Below are 23,560 nucleotides of genomic sequence, written 5' to 3'. Positions count from 1 at the left end.
CAAAAGTTAGAGACTCTAACCAGGTGCGAGCAGGAAGGCAAAATTCTGTCTGCCGTGGGAGTATGGTTTTTCCCTCCCTACCAGGCCCTAGCCCAAAGGCCAGAAAGGAGGAAAAATGTAGTTCCGGAAAACCCAAAGAACATTGCCAGACACACGTGGTGAATTTTTCCCCCAGGGGCAGAGGGGGAAACAATAATGGAAGATGCCGACCTCATGGCAGAAGGGGTCTGCAAAATCAGGGCGACAGAGATAACATTCTCTGGCAGGCCCTTCCAACACTCCTGAAAGGAAGCCCACCTGTCCACCTCTGGAAGCAGTCGGAGGCAGACTATCACTGTACCTGGAAGCCTGGCTGAACATCATTCAAGATAAATGGATACAATTTGCGTAATAAAAAAAAAATAGATAAATGGGTGCATTCCATAATATCCAAGGGATACAACATACCCTTCTCCTCCCCACCCCTACAGTCAAAATCAGTCCCGGACATTCCACCCAATAAAAGGGCTCAAGCAACCCTAGAGGTACAAAGGTTGCTAGAAAAAAAGAGTCGTCCAGTAAGTCCCCACAGACCAAATTGGATCCAGAATTTACTCAAGGTTCTTTTTAGTTCCAAAGAAAACAGGGGACTGGAGACCCATTTTGGATCTCAACAGGCTGAACAAGTCCATAAAAAAGTCAAAGTTCCGGATGGTGACACTGCAGTCTATTCTCCCCTTTCTGGGAAAAGACAACTGGATGTGCTCAATAGATCTCCAGGATGTGTACTACCATATAAAAATGGACAGATGATCCAGGAAACATCTACACTTCTGGCTGGAAGCCAGTCATTACCAATTTCGAGCTCTGCCCTTTGGTCTCACTACAGCCCACAGAGTGTTCACCAAATGCATGGCACTAGTCACGGCTCAACTGAGGCATCTAGGATTCCGGGTGTTTCCGTACTTAGACTGGCTCCTGACTGCCACCACCGAGCATCAACTAACCATAGCAAGAGACACCAAAATCCATCTATGCTCAAAACTGGGCATGTTTCCTAAATTTCAAAAAATCTGCCTTGTTGTCATCACAGCATATTACATTCATAGGAGCAGACTTAAACACAGAAGACATGGTAGCAAAACTGCCTCACGACTCCCTAGCCCAAAAGTTCCTGGAATTCATAAACTCAAATGCCATGGAACAACTAGTCACCATCCCCACAAGAGGAGAAAACATACTTGATCTCATCATCACGAATATGGGAGCACAATGTTCAACTGGTGAGATCAGATCACAAACTAATCTCGCTGGAGGTCCTCATCCCACCCGCTGAATCACTTACAAATGCCTTCTACCAGCACCTGCAGGACTGAATGGATAAGGCAATCCCAAGCAAAACAAAGACTCTATAAAATCATCCAAAGCAAATTTTGAGAGAAAATAGCTAAAGACTCAAAAGACAATCATAAGGCCTTCTTTAGCTATGTTAGAAACCTGGGAGGAAACTCCCAGATATGCTCAGAACTAGTTCAAAATGATGTGAAGATTACTGATCCTACAGACATTGCCAACATACTGGCTGACAGGTTCAGTGTGAGAACAGCATAACTCAATGAGGAATTAAACCCACAGCTAGGACAGCTGTTTAATCATAGTCTTACACTGCAACTGTGGTCCCACTGACAAGCCTTATCTGCAAAGCCATGGAGAGGATCATAATGGACCTCATAAATAAAGACATAGGGAATTTGCAGACTTTGGATCCATCCCAGTTTGGCTTTGTCAAAGGCAGATCATGCCTTCTAAACTTGGTTGACTTTTTCAAACAGTCACCAAAGCCATTGATGAGGGAAAGGCAGTCCATACAGCCTACTATCATTGAAAAACTCATCAGCTTAAATGTTAACCCATACATCACAAGATGGGTTGCAAACTGGCTGAGTGACAGAACCCACAGGGTCAGAGTTGCTGGCACCATGTCAGACTCAAAGCCTGTCACAAGTGGTGTACCACAGGGCTCAGTCCTGGCCCACTCTTGTTTGGCATCTACTTTTACAAGCAAACACAGGAGGGTGACAAAGTTTGCAGATGACTGCAAACTATCTGACACAGATATCCTTCAGAAGGGTCTCACAGAAACGGATAACTGGTGCCAGAGCCATGGCCTAAAGTTAAATGCCAAAAATGCATAGTAAAAACAAGGTTACTAGCTACCAAATAGGTGGCAATCCACTGAGTACAGAAGAAGTTATCAGGGACCTGGGGACCCAGGTTGATAGTAGTCTGTCATTCGACACCCATGTAGCTAAAGTAGTTAGGAAGACCTTCTACATTGCCCACCTTATCATGAAGGGATTCTCATCTAGATCAAGGGAGGTCATAGTCTCCTATACTCATCACTCATCAGACCAATGATTGAGTACAATGCCCCATTCGGAATGTATCTGACCCGACACTTGCAGCAGCTGGAGAGGCCACAAAGTTCCTCACCAAAAGGATAAAGGGTCTCAAACATCTGTCCTATGCTGCCCAGCTCTATTCAGTGAGGTGACCTTTGCCTAACATACAAGTCCATGTCAAACCCAGATTTGATGAATATGCTTCACCTCAAAAATCTAGATCCGTCAGAGCCACAAGGGCGGAGACTTAAAACGTGCTGGAGGGATAGATTCATCACCCAAAGACTCCTATGCTGTGGAATAAAATCCCGGTATATGTGAGGCAGAGTTGTTCAAGAGAAATCTTGACCAATGGATGGGAGATCGCAGATATACCCCAGGGATTACCTCAGTGTCACTGCTCAACAGAGGCACAGCAAAATAATGGGTATAGTTCCCCATACTAAAGGGGTGGCGTAAGCCACAAAACTATGGGCTAGGCTTGTAAATGCCCTTGGGCAGATAGCCTAGTATGAACCTATGAACCTATAAACGACATGTTATAGACACTAAGCCATCAAGTATCCATCTTGCTCTTGAAAAAGAAAGTACAGGCAAGGCTTGTTCTACAGGTCTTAGGCACTATGGCAGCTGTGATAACATTAGTACCTCTGGCACGTCTACACATGAGAGTCCTACAGTGGCTACTCTTTGCTCAGTGGTCCATGCAGGAGTTGCCCATGTCCCACAAGATCATCATTACAGACTCCTGCAGGAAATATCTATGCTGGTGGGTTCAATCCATGCAGGTAACTCTAGGCAGGCCATTCACTCTCCCTCAACCAGTTGCTACAGTGACCACGGATGCTTCCCAGATAGGGTTGGGGGCATTATCTGGGACAGACCATCCAAGGAACTTGACAGGAACCCAAGTACCACTTGCACATCAACGCCCTAGAGATGAGAGTGGCGCTCCTGGCATTGCAGGCATTCCAGAACTCTCTACCACCAGGTACAATTGCAATTCAGATGGACAATATGTCGGAAGTGTGTTACATCAACAAACAAGGTGGAACCAGATTCTAGCCCCTGTGTCAAGAGGCTCAGAGAGTATGGCAATGGGCAGTCTCTTCTCAACGTTTTCTGATTGCAGTGCATATCCCGGGAAATTCCAACGTGATAGTGGACAAATTGAGAAGGGCAATTCTAATGCCTCATGAATGGTCCCTGAAACAGGAAATTTCAAGCCAGATTTTTTGCAAGCGCGGCCAGCCTTGCTGCGGCCTGTTTGCCATGCCCATGAACATCAAATGCAGCAGCTACTTTGCCCTAATCCCCCCCGGGGGAGTCACCAAGGGATGCACTTGTACACGATTGGCCCCTGGGACTTCTTTATGCTTTTCCTCCATTTCCACTAATCTCCAAAGTTCTACAGAAAGCCAAATCATTGGGTTGCAGGTTAATACTCATCGCTCCATACTAGCCTCATCAAATCTGGTTTCCTTTCCTATGGCCCCATCTCCGAGAAGAGCCATGGATCCTGGACCCAGTACCATATCTTCTGACTCAGTTAGGAATGCTCCATCCCTCTATCCAAGCCCTCAAACTGACAGCTTGGTTGTTCCATTTCAAGACTTAGCCAGGCTTCCAGACATATGCCCTGCAGTGAGACACATTCTAGTGTCATCTCATAAGGCAACTAGAAAGCTTTATGCTAGCAAATGGAAAAGGTTTTCTTGTTGGGCTTCCAAGAATCACAAATATCCCTTCACAACCCCTGTAAGTACAATTTTAGATTTCTTAGCAGAAATTTTTAATGAAGGCACAGCAGCAGCTACCATACGAGTACAATTAGCCGCCATATCTAACTACCACATAGGAGACGTGGGTTCAAAAATAATGTCTCACAGTTTGTGCAAAGTTTTCCTGAGAGGTACTTTTTTGCTAAGGCCCCCAGCAAGTGAACCACCACCTCCTTGGGACCTCAATTTGGTACTGACTACTCTGATTCTCCCACCATACGAACCAGATTCCTCTTACCAACTTAAATTTCTAACCTGAAAAACAGTCTTTTCGACAGCCATTACCTCAGCAAGGAGGGTCTCAGAACTTCAAGCTCTGTCCATACGTCCCCTCTATTTAGTTTTTCACAAAGGCAGAGTCTCTCTTAGAACAAATCCTTCATTCATTCCCAAAGTGTGCTCTGAAACCAATTTGAATCAGGCCATCGACCTACCTGTTTTCTTTGCAAACTATAGCAACAAGGCAGAATACAACCTACATTAATTGGATGTCCACAGGCAGTTACGCTTCTACTTGCACAGAACAAAGGAATTCAGCAAATCTGACCAGTTATTCATCGCCTTCTCAGATAATAGAAAAGGGGCACCAATATCAAAGGTTACCTTGTCAAAGTGGCTTACAGACACTATTACCTACGCATATAATTCTCAGCATAAACAACTACCTGGAAAGGTTAGAGGCCACTCAACAAGAGCTATGTCAACTTCAGCTGCCTTTCAGGCCAGATTACCTATGGACTCAATCTGTGCTGCAACTACATGGGTCAATCCTCATACCTTTATAACTCATTACAAAGTAGACGTGACCTCCCAGAACAGGGCTTCCTTTGGTTTCACTTTTCTGAAGAGTTTATTCCCTTGAGCCTCCCAAGAAAGACTGTGCTAGGGACGCTGTCCCAACCAGCAAGAATGAAGGCAAGATGGGACAACATAACACTAAGAAGTTATGTACTCACCATAACGTTCCATGTTTATTGTCCATAATCCCATCCCCCAACCCTCACTCCTGGAGAATCGAGAGGAATCTTATTGGTTGTGAATTGTGTTCTCTGATTCTCTTCTCATCTCAGGAGACATAGACAAACAACTGTTAACTTGGGTTTTTGTATATTATTTCAGAATAGGTTAGTATTTTGCAAACAAGGTCTGGGTAATCTTCCCTAGGCATGATGGGTAGGGTATAGCCTCACGCCAGTAGAAGCTCTCAACCTTTAGTAATAGGCCGAGTCGGAATCGATGCCTGGATCCGAACCTAACCAGCAAGAAGGAAGGCAAAATTATGGACAACAAACATGGAACGTTATGGTGAGTACATAACTTCTTATTTTTGGGAGTGTAATTCATTGGCAGACTTTAAAAATTCCTTATAGAGTACTCTGTAAGAAATATTGGGTGAGCAAAAGGGTGTAACTAAGGAAATGTTTTTTGAGCTGGGATACAGGATCTGAATTGCCTAGACATAGTAAGGCCTTGTTAAGTTTACTCTGTCACAGCAATTAGTAGAAAATGAAATCAAAATCTAAACAAACTGTATTCGAAGTAGTGAATATTGTAACAGAGATAAAAGAACTGGATGTGAGAGCTTTAGAAAAGGGTAGGAGCAAATTGCACAGAAAAAAATGGAAATTGAAATGGTATGTCATCTCTCCATAAAGGAGGCAGTTCCATCGAACTGTCAAACTTTAGACCCACAGCTATTCTGTCACCTCTAGCTAAAATTATGGAGAAGTGTGTACACATATAGCTCATGCACTACCTCACACAGAACAAGCTGTTGTCCAACTTTCAGCATGGCTTTAAGCCACACCACAGTACTACATCTGCCCTCCTCTCTTTCTCTAATGTCATTAACCACAACCACAATAATAGCAAACTATCCTCAGCGCACTCTTTCTAGATCTATCGAAGGTTTTTGACATGGTTGACCACAAAATGCTTATAAATACCTTGAAGACCTTCCCCTTAAACAACCATGCACTCCAATGGTTTCACTCCTACCTGCAGGGCAGGCAACAGGCAGTCTTATGGCAGGACAAGCTATCATCTCGCCTACCCATCACATTAGGAGTCTCCCAGGGCTCGATACTAGGACCCCTTCTTTTTTCCATCTTTATCAATGACTTTCATTCAGTCATCCCAGATGCTACCTGCAGTCAATATGTGGATGACTCCACCTTGATTTGTTCTGACACCTCGCCAGCTACCTTATTCACATTAACCCAAAATACCTTCATTACAGTGGAAAAATGGCTCTCCAATCAACATCTAATCCTAAACCCCAACAAAACTAAGCTGCTCCTCTTCTCCCCCACACACAGGACCCTCCTGCCATCCTTCAACATTACTGCTAACAATGGCACTGTCATCTCCCCAGAAGCCCAAACTAAACTAGTGGGTGTTATAGTTAATAACTTGAAGTTTAATACACATATCAATCAAACTATCAAAACCATTAATAAAAAATGTGGCTGTCTTTACAAAATCAAAGCTTTCCTTACCCCACTTGCTAGAACTAAAATTGCCTGTTCCCATCTACTGTGAACTCTTCTCTATGCCTCACCTCTGTTCTCCAACTTAAACAAAACAGATCTTAATAAACTATCATCCTGCTATAACCACATTGCCAGATTTGCTACTGGCACAGCGTACAGGACACACCACTGTCACAACCTAAATCGCCTCGGATGGCTTGAACTGCCTAGCCTACTGCAGTTCAACCAACTAATAGTGGCACATAAAGTCCTTTACCAACCAGAAAATACGCCCGCACTAAAAAATATTATCAGCCCCTACAGCAGCACCCGGCCACTGCGATCATCCACTAGACTCCTAGTTCAAACATACAAATCCATCTACTCAGCTGGGGACTCCTGTTTGCCAACTCTGTTGGAAAAACATGGAAAAGACTCCCAGCTGATTTGACCCTAGAACCCTCACTAACTTGATTCAAAAACAAATGCAAGAAATACTTCAAAACTCATTGGTTATGTTATTGCACTAACCCCGACTAGTGACCTCTCTATTACTTGGGTGCCATACCTTCAACTACTTCTAACTTTTTTCTACCACACCATTTCAGGAAGGGTCAATTGTATAACTTCTGCTCAATGTGTCTTAAACCTGAATGTAATGTTATGCATATATAACTTTGAAAATAATGTTATGTTTTGTAAAGTGTTTTATAATAAGTTAGTACTATGTGTGTTAAATGCTGGTATTGCTTATGACTGTAATCTTCTTGAAACTAGCATTTACTAAATGTTCAATGTGTATTATTATGTTGGATCTTTTCTCCCCAGGCATCTGCTGAAAATGGACATATATCCAGTCGGACTATCCCAGTCAACAAATGTAAAATAAATAAATAAATTGAGGGAACAATGCATGCAGAATAATGTTTTGGAGGAGGAGTGAGGTTTAAAAGAAGCAAGACTTGATCAGTGTATGCAATGTTGAATTGTTGATAAATATGCAAAATAATATATGTGATGTATAATGTTTGCAACCAGAAATATGTTAATATGGTTTGTTTTCTTTTATATAAATGCATCTCAGTGTTTTGGAACATTCTGAGACAGTTTGGAGTCTTTTTGTGACCTAAAATTAATGACAAAACAAAGGCTATTGCTGTAAACCATGTACCCACACATGAATTGGTTCAGTAGTGCCCATGTTTGTGGGGATATGATAAAGTGAAGTATTTAGGAGTAAGGGTTACAAATACTGTGTTGTGGCAGCTAAGGATATGTGAGAAGAGATTAAACTAAACAAATGATAAGATAAAAACTGAAAAACTGAAAGCTTTGCTTTTTGGATAGCAAGACACAAGCAGCAAAAATGTTTTACAATCCTTTAGTTTTATTTACTTTATCAAGGAGGAGAAGTTGTGGGCAGTAAATTAAAGGTTTAATCAAGGAGGGTAAGAGGGAAATGGTTAAGTGGAATAAGCTGATCTTTCCAATAGAATATGGTTTAGGCTAACCTGATTTGGCTTTATCTGCATGCGTGCGTGTATGTGTGTGTAAGTCCGCGATCCTGAATGTTCAAAATACTGAGGGCTCGTTGGCTGAATTTCAGAATGCTGAAAGCTGACCGTGCTGAATTGCAAAACACAACATGGCAGTGGTGTACAGTACTATAAGGTAAGTAAACATTCTTTTCCCACTGTAGTGCAATCCTGGAGTTAGTAGATAGTTTGGGGGGCATGGGGGCGTAGCCTCCCTCATTGGGTGTGTGTGGGGTGTAGCCCCCCCACCTACTTTGGTTTTATATCATCTGGTGTCTGTTACTAAGATAAGTAAGTAGTTTTTTAGTTTTGGAAAGAGTTAGTAGTTGGTGTTGTAAGCGTGCATTTTTTTCTTTTATAGTTTTCATTTGGTGAGACAAATTGTTGGTGATATTTGCACAGTTTATTTGGTATTGTGAACCTAGATTTTGTGAATGTTATTTGTGATGAAATGTTTGATATTCACGGATCTGTGCATTTTTTGTTATGTTAAGCAATTCACAGGTGAAGAGAAACACGTCGTCTATGGGTTAACATTTTGTGTTTTGCAGTTCAGCATTGTGGGCTTTCGGTATTCTGAGGTTCAGTCAAATGAGTTTTCAGTGTTTTGAATGTTTGGGATTGTGGACACAGTCAAATGAATTTCAGTATTGAGCTTTCAGTCATGTGAAGTGGGCCTAATATATATATATATATATATATATATATATATATATATATATATATATATAAAATGTATATATAAATATAAAATGTATTTATGTTTGTGCATGCAGTGTGTGTATGTGTGTGTGTGTGTGTGTGTGCATGTATATGTGTATATATATATATATATATATATATATATATATATATATGTATGTGTGTGTGTGTGTGTGTGTTATTTATATATATATATATATATATATTTTATACACACACACATACATGCATATATACATATATATATATATATATATATATATATATATATATATATGTGTGTGTGCATGTATAATATATAATGTGTAAGTTGAATCTTGATGATTGAATGGGAGATAGGAAATTCACCCCGGGGATAACTTATGTGGCTCTGCTTGACAGGGGCACAGGAAAATAATTTTCTTGGTTGGCAAAAGCCAGGGTACCGTTTGGTTAGGCTTATATAGGCCCTAGGGCCAATAGCCTAGTACCTATGAACCTATATTAGTGTATGTTTGCCTATGTCTTAAGTGGTAATTCATTAAAGGTGTTAATGATAAACAAGAGGTAAGGACAAGGATGTACAGATGTTGATAATGAGGAGCTTGATTACTTGCAATATAATGGTACACTGTCCATTGACATGAAAGCCACTCTTGAACAGGTTACTATTCACAGTGCATCTGGAACAGTGTGTTGGCGCACCTCAAAAACACATTTATTTTTCACAAAAGGTCTAGAAATGAAAAACAAACATGAGCAGCAGTTAATGGGGTTTGGCTGATGCAGAGAAGCTAAATATAGAAAACAGTTCTGCTGTAGAATACAGAAGGAGGAGACATGCATTGTAGAGAAGCTATTCTATTTAAATTTAATGAGGCAGCAATACTCATTAGTTTGCAGCAGGTGGCTGCCAGAATGTTGAGCTCTACAGCAAAATTTAGCTGTTTCCCAAAATCTGCTTGATAATATTTGGAGAGTGACATTATTACATGTAGATTTGATTGCTGCTGAAAATGCTGCCATCAGCCATGATGGTTTTCATATTTTTTCATTTTGTTGGATTTGCCAGATGTTGACAGATATTGTGTGGAGTTCATTTGGCATATGTGTCTATTTGGGAATGAAGATGATTGGTTCAGAGGTGGCAAATAATTTTATTAACAGAATCAGCATTTATGTTTGGAGGAAAATGCTAGCTCTCTTTCAATGTGGATTTGAAGATTTGAGATCAATAGTTGATGTCCTTCTAAATCACCGTTGCAATGTTCTTTACCGTGGGGATCTTCTGCCAAGGATAGCTCAACATCCAGACAGTATACTAAAGCCTTTAGATCTTGTATGCATCATACATCACACGTATGCTCCCCCATACTGGACTTAAGGCATAAAGGTGACATACGAACGCAGTTACCCAGAACTGAATTGCTCCAGAAAAAAGTCTCTATAATACGGAGGAGAATATACACATCCAGAAAGAGAAAATGCAGATGGAAAAGGTAGACCTTTGGCCAGAAGACAAACCAAACAGAACCCCTCCAAAAAAAAAAAAAAAAAAAAAACAGGGGAGAAGGGAGAGAGTGAGCAAATACTGCAAGAGTGAAGAGAAGGGCATCTATTGTTATGGTAAGATTTTACACAACTGTACTATGTCGTTTTGTACCACTGTTGCAGTATTCTTCACCTTAGGGACAGTACAAAATCTCAAGAAAAGGACTGGGAGGTGGAAGGCTGGGAACAGCCCTCAACAAATCCATGCTGAATGGCTCTGGCAAAACCTGCTCTGTCCTTAGAAACCATATCCAATTTATAATGTTTAGTAAAGGTTTGCACTGAAGACCAAGCATCAGTTTCAGGGATGGAATTGGTGTCCAACACCTTGAAGAAAGCACCAGAAGAGGAAACAGCCACAGTGGAGTGAGCTTTGACTAAAGAGGACAGACACATGCCATAAGAAGAATAACAAAAAACAAATAGCTTTAGAAATCCAGGAGGAGGCTGTTTGCTTAGAAATAACCAAACCCAATCTTCTGTGATGAAAAGAAACAAAAAAATGATCAGACTTATGAATGGTCTTAGTTTTAGCCAAGTAATACCTGAGCTGTCTGTGCAAATCCAAAGTATGAAGGACCCTCTCATTAGTAGACTGAGTAGAAGGGAAAAAGGAAGGGAGTTGTGCTGCCTGATTCAAAGACAACTCATTAACATTCAAAAGAAGGGCAAAGGTAGAAAAAGAGGCTTGACTCCTTTGTAGCACTTATCACTCTTTTATTCCACAAAAAACTCACAAGACTCCAAAACACATTAACGCTTTTCCAAAACACCCTGCGTTTTCGTTTCGAATGACTTCTTCAGATGAACAACAGAATGCATATCTACAACACACCCATCCTTATATATCATTTAAATTAATTATCTAAAATTAATCAATAAAACAATTAGATAATTTAATTAACAAATACTTCCACAAAATAACATACAATACATAAACTTTGACATATAAAACACGCACTATAAAATCCATACAACCATCTTACTCCTAACCTTGTCCTTAAAACCTACATTTTAATATATTTAATATTATTATACAATAAATATACCTTTAAAATACATATTAAAATACATATTAAAATACTTTATAGAATAGTCATAGGGGCAAGGGAAACTGTATCATTCAGACCTGGATGTTTGTTAGCTTCCAAAAATAATTGCCACAATAATTCTTTGTATTCTATAGAGGTTTCCCATAAGCCACCCCTTATGTCCTTTTCCACCACTTCTAAGACAAAGAAGCTAAAATTTGCTTCCTGGCAGCATTTTTCATGTCTATAAAGTGGATTATTAGTGTATTATTAGTGCATTTCGTCCTAATTTCATAATTATGCTCATATATTCTATTTTTTAGTTTCCTTTCTGATTTACCCACATAAAATGCATCACAGTGGTCGCACAACCCTACATACACTATCCCACTGGTTTCACAATTCGCGAAATATTTACTCTGAATCAGAAAGTCCCTACTATTAATATAAATAGTCTCCCTTGTACAAATATATGAGCACTGAGAACATCGTCCACACTTAAAAGTTCCTACTTTTCCTTCTCTAACTGAATTCATTCCATTTTTACCCTCCAGAATAGTCTTTAGGTTCTTCCCCCTTCGATAGGTACATTTAAGGGGGAGAGCAAATATACTTTCAAGGTCTGAGATTTCTCTAAATCTGTTCCATTCATCCTCTAAGATTTTTCTTATCTTTACAGCTTCCCCACTAAAATCTACTACAAAATTACTTTCCCCTTCATACTTATCTATTTTTGCTTTTTCATTATTCCATCCTGTTCTGTCTCCCAAAATGGGTTTAAATTTATCCTGTCTTCCAATCCTAACCTCCTTCTCTATTGTCTCTATAAGTTTGATAGGATATCCTCTATCCCTGAACATTTCACGCAACATCATACACTCATCATTAAAATCTGATTCTCTTGATGTCATTCTGCTTCCCCTTACATATTGTCCCTTGACAATACCTTTTTTCTGATGATAAGGGTGAGCACTATTGTAAGCTAAATAGGAGTTCGAAAAGGTTTCCTTTCTATAAATTTTTGAGAAGAAACCGTGGTCACACTTCCCTATAGAAATGTCCAGATAATTTTAAATATTCTTATCGCACTGATAGGTGAAGGCCAAAAAATCAATTGATTCTGAAATATGTTTATAAAAAGCAGAAAATTCATCCTCTGATGCTACCCATAAGAAACACATGTCGTCCAAATAACGCCTATAAAATTTCCAACAGTGTGTATATTCAGAATTAATAATGTATCTATCCTCCCAGGCGGACAGGATAATATTGGTGTATGTGGGGGCACATCTCGCCCCCATAGCTACCCCCTGGATTTGCTTAAAGAACTCACCTTCATAGTGGATATAATTATTACTTAAAACCAAATCCATTAACGTTAAAATAAGATAAAAATCGTTGTTACTAAATTTTCCATATTTTACCAGTGCTTCTTCGAACCATTTCATTCCTTCTCCGTATGGTATTGAAGAAAATAAATCCACTATATCAATCGTAATAAAAGTGATATTCTTATCATAAACCTCTTGTGTTAAATTCTGTAACAGGTCCCAAGAATCCTTGACTATACACCATGCCCTTCCATGGATAAATCCTTTAATTTAACATCTAACCATCTGGCCAAGGGTGCTGTAACTGAACCCTCTGAGGCCACTATGGGTCTCATTGGGGATTTTCAGCATTCTTATGCACCTTTGGCAACTCATTAACATCCTTGGGCATAAAAGAAGGATTAGTATGAAGGGACACCCTGTCCCTGTGAAAAAACAAAAAAAGATGGATGGCTAAAAGGTCCTAAAGCTCAGAAACTCTCTGAGCAGAAGAACAAGTAATAAGGTGGCTTCCTGGTACAGTGTTGCAGAGAAGCTGAACTTGCAGGCTCAAAAGGAGCATGGATCAATTTTTCTAAAACAAACTTAAGGTCCCAAGAAGGAAGAATAGGCTTCCTTTGGGACCTAAGATGCAGGAAACCTTTAAAAATTGTTTGACTTCAAAGAGAGAAGCCAAAGGAGGATTAAAGGGCAGGCAAGAAGAAATAGCTGACATGTGGGCCTTTCAGAAGAAGAGGACAAGCCAGCACGGGCAAATTACACAAATAGGAGAGAACCAGAGAAACCCCTACTGAAAAAGGGTCCTTGTTATGAGCCTGACACCTGACAGAAAGTTTATTCCATTTAGACATATAAGACTTTCTGGTTGCAGGTTTTCTTGCCTGCTATAAAACCCTGTGTGCTTTCTTAGAAAAGAGGTGTCTAAAAGGGATCAAAACCCTATCACCCACAGTGTCAGCTGAAGAGAGAAGAAGTTGGGGTGAATGAGAGACCCCTTGTGCTGTGTGAGGATATCCAACCAGTGAAGTAACTTGTGTTGATTGCCCCTGGCCAGATGCATTAAGAGGGGGAACCAGTGCTGTCTTGGCCAAAAGGGAAACATTAGCATGATGTTTGGGGAAGTCCAGATGAATCTTCTGCAGGACTCTTAGAACTAGGAGAAGGGGAGGAAAGGCATAGAGAAGCATCCCCCTCCAAGGAAAGGGTGTGCTTCTTCCACACCAGATGGCATGGCACTCAGGAACAGAAAAGAGTGAAGCTGCCAGCTCAGAATGGAGGCAAAAAGATTTACCTGAGGAATACCCCACTGATGGATTATGTCCAGAAACACGTCTGTGTGAAGCATCCATTCATGAGCCTGTGTTTTGGACCTGCTCAAAGAGTCTGCCACTTGCTTGTACTGTGAAGGAATATACACTGCTTGAAGAGTTAACTGATAACTGAGAGCTAGATCCCATACCTAAAGAGCCAGCCTGCAGAGAATGTAAGATTTTGTACCTCCCTGTTTGTTGACATACTAGATCACTTTGGTGTTGTCCATGTAAACCTTCAGAGTACCCGGAGAGAGCCTGTAGTGAAAAGCCTGAAGGACCAGAATCAGAGCTCTCATCTCTTTGATGTTGATATGCTCTGACTTCTGATGGGGTGGCTACAGATGTTGAACTTTCAGGTGACCATAGGAAGCCCCCCACCCCATGACTGAAGCATCAGTGAACAGTTCTTGAGAGGGAACAAGAGGCTGAAAAAGCAGGCCTGGGTTAAGGATAAGTTGTTGAATCCACCACTTGAATTCCCACTTTACACAAGGAAGGAGAGGCACTCTGAAATAAAGAGAGTGGCAGTGCTGAAGCCAAACTGACTTGAGGTACTATTGAAGCTTTCACATGTGCAGTCTGGCAAGAGGGAGCAATGGAATAAGAGAGACTATGAAGCCCAGGACTTGAAGAAACTCTCTGGCTGGAATAGCAGGCAGAGAAGAGAATGAAAGAAAGATGTCAAGGACAGAACTTTTGGAGGTGGAAGAGAACCCAACATTGACACTGACTGAATCCTGCAACCCAGATACATACGATCCTGAGAGAGAGTCAGGACCGACTTTTGGAAGTTGATAGTGAACCCTTTACTTTGAAGAAGAGATGTAGTAAACTCCAGATCCTTTAACAGGTAACTGAGAGAAGGCACCTGAAGAAACAGATTGTCTAGTTAAGGAAATATCTAAATGCCTTGGAGACTACAGAGGGCAATCACAGGAGCTAAGTATTTTGTGAACACCCTCAGGGCAGTACAGAGGCCAAAGGGCAAAGCAGGGAACTGAAAATGAGATGAAGAAACTGTGAAATGTAAAAACTTCCTGAAAAGAGGGTCAGTAGGAATGTGAAGGTAAGCATCCTTCAGATCCAAGGACACCAGAAAAGCCCGAGGTAGTAAAAGAGAAAACAAGGTTTGAAGAATAAGTATCCAAAAAAAGAACCTTGGGAAAGATATTGAGCAAGGAGAGATCCAAAATAGGTCTCTAAGTGCCCTCTTGTCAAGGAACCAGGAACATCCTGGAGTAAAATCCCTTTCCTACTTGTGAAGGAAGGATAGGTTGAATAGTCCTCTCAACCACCAGGGACCTAAGCACCTCTGAGAAATGAGGAAGTTGTTCCAGCAGAGGTTAGAGAATCCCTGAAAAAGGAGGGAGAGACAACATGAAGTAACCCTGATGGATGATGGCTAGAACCCAAGAATCTGAGGTGATCAGATGCCAGTTTGGAAGGCAGATGGAGACCTGAATGGACAAGGAAGCCTGGCTAAGAGATGGGGGGGGGAGCAGAATGTCAAAGAGAAACAGGCTTGTCTGATAAAGGATGCTTCTGAATCACAGGAGGCTAAGACTTAGCAGGAGGAGCTCACCTACCACCCTTCCTGCCTTTAGTGGCATGATGAGGCTGCCTGTGAACAAAAGCAGACCTAGTAAGATACTTCCTTTGGAACTTAGGGATAGGGAATGCAGAAATATATATAAGTTCCTGCATAGATTTACCTTTTTCTTGAAGAAACTTTAACATAGCTGCAGTAGTCCCAAGAGATTATTACTATCCGAAGGGGCATTCAGCAACTTGGTCTTAATGTCTTCAGGTAATGACTCCAGGCAAAGCCAAGAGTAACTCCTCATGACACACCCAAAGGCAGCAGCTCTGGAAGAGATATCAGCAACATCATAGCTGCCCTTAATAGAGTGGTAAGCCACCAAAGATGTAGAATCTAGAATAGATAGAGCAGAAGATTTTCCTTCGGGATCAGGGAGATCAGGAATAACCTGACAAGCCTGAGCAATCAAGGCCAAAGTGTATCTGCTCATGTACATCTGGTAATGGTAGCCCAAAGCAGAAGCAGTATCAGCCTTCTTACCAGTTCTCTCAATTGCCCTACTATCCTTATATGAAGGCAGAAGATTGGAAGTGGGCAAAAGATCAGAAGGCTTGCCAGGGGAGACTAAAATCACAGCAGGGTCAGCTGAAGGGCAGTTAAATAAGAATTGACATTCCTTAGGAACCTTATAGAACCTGTCAGGTTTCTTTGGAGCAGGAGACTGAGAATCAGGAAACTTAGAAGCAGCTATAAAGGTGTCTGACAAAGCAATCAATACAGGAGGTGCTGCAGAAGGTTTAGGACTGTCCACCTGAAGCAGCTCATACCACCTTTTCTGGGTATCAGACACTTGAAAAGAATCCCACTTGAAGTATTACATCATTCTAAGCCATAGTGTCTTCAAAAGACAATTCCTCAAAAGGAGAATCAGGACTAATGGACTGTTCTACATCATAACCATAAACCAAAGGTGAAGGCATCTGGGAAGAGTAAGATAAGGAACTAAAGCAAAACCGAGGTCAAAGCATAGAAGAAGCATACACCCTTCTGTTGTATTTAAAGGTATTTCTAAAGCACAAATGACATGTTAGCAGACTGAATACTCAAACTACTGAGTCTGTACAGTAGATTGATTAAATAATAGATGAGTTTGTCGATAGGGTTATGAACTGGGGATGCTAACTAGTATTAAATAGGATGTTTTTGCATTCAAGAGTTCTGTAGCTAAACTGTACTTTGATGATACCTTAGTAGAAACAGCGCCACCTCCAACTATTGTTAAGAAGAAAAATACTGTACGATATATAACTACTTTAGTAAGTGTAGCAATGACATTAAGAAAATAATTATGGAAAACTGGGGAATATTAAAAGCTATGCCAGAAGTATATCGGCTTATTGGTGATAAACCCGTGTTTACCCATCACAATTGTGTAAATTTTAAACAGCAGTTATGCTACAAAAGACACACATAGTAATATTAGGCATAATGGAGTTACTAAATGTGGTACCCATCCTTGTTTTAATTCTTGTTGTGATTTTATTGAAAGGGATACCAGTTTTATACACCCCTTAACTAATAGGACTTATTCTTTTAGATGTTTTCCACTTGTAACACTGGTTATATTGTGTATCTTGCTATGTGTAAAACTGTCAAGGTTTTTATGTTGGAAAATCGGTACAATGTTTGAAAGAAAGAATTATTAAACATAATTCTGATATTAGGAGGGGTATAATGAATAACTCTCTAGCTAAGCATGTTTGCGAAACTGATTCTTCACATCGTTTTAAATTTAGGGTGATTGATATTGTCAATAAATCTATTAGAAGGGGCGATGTGAATAATAAGTTGGAAACCAAGGAATATAGGTGGATTTTACAGTTGCAAGCTGATCTATCACCCGGTTTAAATCAAACTGTTTCAATTTAAGCCTACTTTAAGTTAAAGCAAGCAGCATTGAAATAATATTTCTTTAAGTGTTCTGATTGTTATAATTGATTGATTTTGATCGGCTGTGTATGTTATACAGTTGTTATTTGAATTGTGCTTTTTTAGAATGTTGCTAGCACTGAGGAAGGGTATATGTTACCTGAATGCTTTGCATATTAAAGACGTTTGTCAATACGTTGGAGTGACTATTTTTTGTTTTAAGAGTAAGACAAGGAACCATCATCAGACTCTTAATCTTCATCTGAGAAATTAGGTTCCCTGGTACGTTTAGAAGGAGTTGAACTCCAAGGGGGAGTAGGCACAGAAACTCCTTGGGTAGGCTTCAGGGCCATTAAGGCAATAAACAAGCCCTGAGTAAACTCCTGCCATTACCTTTGAGGATCCTTAGGACATGCAGAAGAAAGCTTAGTCTTCTGCCTTTTCTTGGTAGGGATGTCAGCCCTAACAAAAAATGGAGGTTCTGACCCTTGATGAAATTCAATAAGAGTATCTCGGGCATTTTCCATGAAAAATCTGTGGAAGTCCTCTAGGCCCCTCAGAGATGATCATCTTTGATTCCCCACTGACATCCGGAGCAGACACCTACAAAGCCTTAGAGGATGTGTGAAAGGAAGGTTCCATGCTGGCCTGCAATAGGTTCACGGCAGAGGAATCTGATGTAGACACCAGACGGCCTATAGAGCTATCATCCACTTATAGAGAAACATCTAGTGGAGGCTGGGCAGCCAAAGAATCCATCCAAAATTTCTTGGCTTTCTTTTTACTTAATCGTACCTCAGAGTAAGCAGATTCTGCCATGCTACCCTGAGCTAACAGTTTAAGCATCTAGTTCTCGAGATAGTTGGCCAGGGAAGACAGACGACTTCTAAGAGTCTTAGACACACATGCTTTACAAATGCTACAGTGCATATGGTCATGAGAAGCACCCAGACAAAAAAGACACTGTTCATGTCCATCCTTATGGGGAATCTGCCTCCTGCACTAACATTTTCCCTTCTTAGATGACATGAACTCCAGGTAACTGAAAGAGAACAAGACCAAAGAAAAAGACCCTGACAGGGCACGTATCTGATGGCTAGGTATTCAGCACAGCACAACACAGCAAAACGGGTCAAAACCTAAGTAAGTAGATTCTATTAATGAGAAAAAATAGTAGATATAGATTAGGAAGTCAGTGTCTTACAAACTGTAGTTACCAGCTAAAATGCAATGCTTAATGACATGTTCTAAACTGAAATACAAACAGGAGTCTTAGATGAGACAGAATGTTGCATACAGAGAACATTCATAGAAATTGACATTCTAGGCCATAAAATGGTCTAAGCAATTGAAAAGACAAAGTAGCCTTCATAGTGGTGACTGCCTTTATGTGTTCATGGAATATGTGGTACAAAAGTATTATACCATACATCTGGTTGTAATAGTTGAGCTTGCAGCATTATGTTGCATCCCTGCACTAGTCTTAGTGTAACACATGACTTCATTTGCTGTTTCATGTTATGTATGATATTTCTCTACCTTTTCTTCAACAGTACACTGCTCTCCAGGTCATCATTACAACACCATAACACATAGATGTATCCGATGTCCTATTGGAACCTATCAACCTGAGTTTGGTCAGAAATACTGCATCACGTGTCCTGGAAATACAAGTACTGATTTTGATGGCTCCACTAGTGTGTCACACTGTAAAAGTATGTAATTTATAAATGCTAAGGTTCAGTGGCATTTGAATCATAGATGTTTGAATTATTCTAAGTTGTAGCTATCTAGCATGTCTAATGATTTATTGCTATCTGGTAGATGTGTTTTGAACTGTAGTTATAAAAATACAATTTACTGTTTATGTATTATCTGGTGTGCATAGTATATTTTACTGCAGTGTTGTACACATAGGAGACTAACTTATTTTAAACCAGAGAGACATTTAAATATGCTGTACCCTTTTTTTTATTTTATTCTGCTGTTATCACACTAACTTTTCTGTGCTGTACTGCCATAAATGAACCTTTTATGGCACAGATATATCATACGTGATGCACTTGAGCTATAACCAATAACCAAAAGTCACGAAGCAGTGTCAGTGGAGTGATATGTAGCAGAAGGCTGTGGATTCTGTTCCCACATTAGGTAGATTGATTGCTGACACTGCAGTGCAGCATAAGGAGGAGGATGCATTCCTGAGTGTGTTGTCTTTCATATGAGACGTTAAACCAAGGTCCCATCTGCTTGAGATGGTAGTAGCTCAGTTGGGTGTAAAAGATCCCACTATTGAAAAGAGTAAGAAGAGATGTTCATCGTGTTTCACTGTTGCAGTCATGACTGTAGGGTTCTCCCCTGCCGGCAGGCAGCCCTCGGTTGGCCAGAATCCCAAAGTCTGGGTCCGGCGTCGGCTGTTCATCCATGCTCCCTGACGTCAGAGCGCCAGGAGTACAAAGCTGACAGTTGACGCCATCTTCTCCATTCTTTCTTGCCGTGTGGTGATAGCAGTTCGCAAGTGCCGGTCGGCTGACTCCTGATGAATTTTTCTGATATTCTTCGGTCCGAAGACTTTCTTCTCCACTCAAAGCTAAGTACCCCGTTGGGGAAACATTTTTCTTGCTCCACTCCGATGTCAGAAAAAGTTAATAATTGCATTTCATGTGGGAAGCAAATACCTCATAAGGATTTTCATTCTTACTGTATTCCTTGCTTAGGCCCTGACCACGACGTAGCTAGTTGTCGGTTTTGTGCTAGATTCAATCAACGTACAATTAAGCGAAGGTACGATTTTGCTTTTCATTATTTCGGTAGGCGCTTTAACTACAAAATGTCGTCGGATACGGTCCCGGCTACCGGAGTTCACAAACGTCGCAAAGATAAAGACAGGCCTCCGAGGTCCAAATCTGATGATAGCGCACAAGCGGAGCCAGCTTCAGGTTTGGTCGTCGTCAGTGAGGCGCTTTAGCAGCCCCTGTCGTCAGCCATTTCAGAACCGACGGCCGAAACAGACTCTCATGAGGAGCCAACCAGGCCTTTAAATATTTCTGTTTCGGACAATGCTCCTTCGGATGGGTCCGGAGCCGCTGTGCAGGTACCGGCTTCTGAAGGGGTTTTCAGGCCTACTCAGCTACTAGTAAAGGCAAAGACAAAGGCAAAGACTCCTTCTAAATCAAAGACTTCAACACAGGCCTCTTCTGAACCAGCTCCCAAGTCACAGAAACAGTTACTCAAGATGGCGGAGGATTTACTTACTATGATTAGGGGTTCTCATCCCCCTCCAGACAAAAGGCCAAGGCAGGATGTTTATTATGATTCCTCTGATCAGGCTTCTGTTTCCTCAGTTTCTTCTTCTGATCAGGAATATTCTTTCCCTCCTTATGAGGATTCTGATGCTGAAGAATCCATTCCTTCAGCTTCTCCCCCCTGAGGATTTCTCTTTTGGGGAAACTTTGCATGAAATGAGGGAACATTTCCACTGGGAAGGACAGGAGTATTCGGAATCCAAGAAAAGACTGAGGGATTTCCTTCTTCTTCCCCAGCATAGACCCCTGGCTATTCCTCCTGTTTTGGATATTGTGGATGATGTCTTTTCAGAGGCTAACTTAACCCCTGACTCTTTTCCTCCTGCTCCTGTTAAGCCTGATAGATATTACAGGGCTCCTGATTCCCATCAGTTTTTATACAAGAACCCTTCTGCTGACCCTGAAACCATTTCTCAGGGTCCTAAGGGAGTTAAGGCCACTTCTGCCAAAAATCCCATTCCTACTGAAAAGGATTCTCGATCCTTAGAAAGATGGGGCAAAAAGGTGTACACTTCTGCTACTTTGTCCATTAGGGCTTTAAACTGTCATTCATATGTTTAAATACAGCAATTTCTCTTGTCTGTCTTAAAACAAAAGCTTCCATTTCTGCCTGTGCAGATGATAAGGAATTACATGACTTATTGCATGCCACTGAACAGGTTGGGAAGCATGGTTTACACTGTGGATTTGATGCCTTGGAGGCTTCTTGTAGAGCTGCGGCCTCTGGCACAGTCATTAGAAGGCATGCATGACTAAAGGAACAAGATTTACCTGAACAAGTAAAGGCTAAATTATTGGATGCTCCTGTTCAGCATAATGTTTTGTTTGGATCAAAAGCTGAAGAGGTGATTGAAAAGATGTAGGATAAGGCGAAATCCATGCAAACAGTTAAGGATTTCTTAAAAGTACAGCCACCTAGATTTAGCAGGAATTGGCCTTCAAAAAATTGGTCCTTTCCCACTTCAGACAGGCCTCAGAGGGGTAGATATAGATGCTCCAGAGGGAGGCCTCAAACACAAGCTGCTTATAGACCAAGACAGTGGACTGCTTCCACCCCTAGGGGAGGAGAGGATAGGTCACAATCTCAAAGGAAACAAACTCAATGACTCCCTCTGTTGGGCTACAGGAACTTCTTGCCTGGAAGCCCCTCTCGGAGGAAAACTCTCTCTTTTTTATCAAAATTGGACTCAAATAACCCAAGACAAATGGGTTTTGGATGTGGTTTTAAGAGGTTACAAATTCCATTTTCATACCTTGCCAAGGCGAAACGGATGGCCAGACCTTCCAAAACATCAATGGACGGAGGCCTTAAATCAGGTGGAAGCTTTTTTGGCTATGAATGCCATAGAGCTGGTTCCTCTTTCAGAGATGGGAAAAGGTTTTTACTCAAGGCTCTTTCTAGTCCCAAAGAAGCAAAACTCATGGAGACCCATTCTGGATCTGTCGGTCTTGAACACCTTTCTAGAGATTCCAAAATTCAAGATGCTTACTCTACAGCAGCTACTTCCAGTGCTGTCCAAAGATGCATGGATGGTGACTTTGGATTTAAAGGAGGCATATTTACACATTCCCATCAGGCAGGATCACAGAAAATACCTCAGGTTCAAGGCCGGATCGAGGCACTTTCAATTCTCTGCGCTGCCCTTTGGATTGTCTACTGCGCCCAGGGTCTTCACCAAATGCCTGGCTCCAGTAGTAGCTTACTGCAGACTTAAGGGAATTCAAATTTACCCTTATTTGGATGATTGTCTAATTCAGGCAGACAGCAAGGATGTCTTACTCCAGCATCTAGAATTTGTACAGAACCTCCTCAAGTTCCTGAGATTCTCTGTAAACATAAAAAGTCAAATTTGACACCATCACAACAGATAACTTTTCTGGGTGCACTTCTAAACACCACAACCCAGATGGCATTTCTGACATCCGAAAAACAATTACAGCTGGCTTCAACTTTCAGAACATTGGCAACTCTAACTCAACTATCTGCAAGGAAATTCCTGCAGGCTTTGGGTTACATGGCCTCCTGCATCCTTCTCATACCATATGCAAGACTACACATGAGGAAAATACAATGGTACCTAAAAAGTGTATGGTCTCAGCATTGCCACAGTTTAGACATACTGATCTCCATCTTTCCTTGCCTTCAAAAGGAATTTCTTTGGTGGTCCAGGGCATGTGCTCTAAACAAAGGGAAACCCTTCCCGTCTGCCTCCTGCCACTCAGATTCTAACCACAGACGCCTCGGATTATGCTTGGGGAGCCCATTTTCAGGGCAATTGTTTGCAGGGCCTTTGGACAAAAGATCAGAAGCACCTGCATATCAATTTAAAGGAAATGTTAGCCATTCAGAAAGCTCTATTGGCCTTCAGGAATCTTACAACCAGGACAACTGCTAATACGGACAGACAACACCACAGTTATGTGGTACATAAACAAGCAAGGGGATCTCATTCCTACCCCCTTTGCAGACTAGCCATGGATCTATGAAACACAGCTCTAGCTTGCAATCTGGATCTTCAAGCTCACTTTCTACCAGGGAAACAAAACTTCCTGGCAGACAGTCTGAGCAGAAACCTTTTGGATCCACACGAGTGGATGCTGGACACCAAAATATTCAGGATGATAACAGCAGTCTAGGGATGTCCTCACATAGACCTCTTTGCATCCCATCTCAATCATCAACTACAGAATTTTTGCACCAGGACTTTCCA

At 41.1% G+C, this 23,560-nt stretch overlaps 1 protein-coding gene across 1 annotated transcript in view; it reads left to right on the top strand.

Moving 5' to 3' along the window:
• Positions 1–23,560, top strand: part of SCUBE1 (signal peptide, CUB domain and EGF like domain containing 1) — a 4,299,807-nt gene that overhangs the window by 3,991,346 nt on the left and 284,901 nt on the right. Inside the window, exon 19 of the mRNA XM_044087300.1 lies at positions 19,098–19,259. Coding sequence (XP_043943235.1) covers positions 19,098–19,259 — 162 coding nt within the window. The remainder of the gene's footprint in view (positions 1–19,097; positions 19,260–23,560) is intronic.

This window comes from Protopterus annectens, chromosome 11.part0 (genome assembly GCF_019279795.1).
Source record: "Protopterus annectens isolate FY-2018-M chromosome 11.part0, PAN1.0, whole genome shotgun sequence".
Classification (NCBI taxonomy): Eukaryota; Metazoa; Chordata; order Ceratodontiformes; family Protopteridae; genus Protopterus; species Protopterus annectens.
This window is presented reverse-complemented; position numbering and strand designations above follow the sequence as displayed.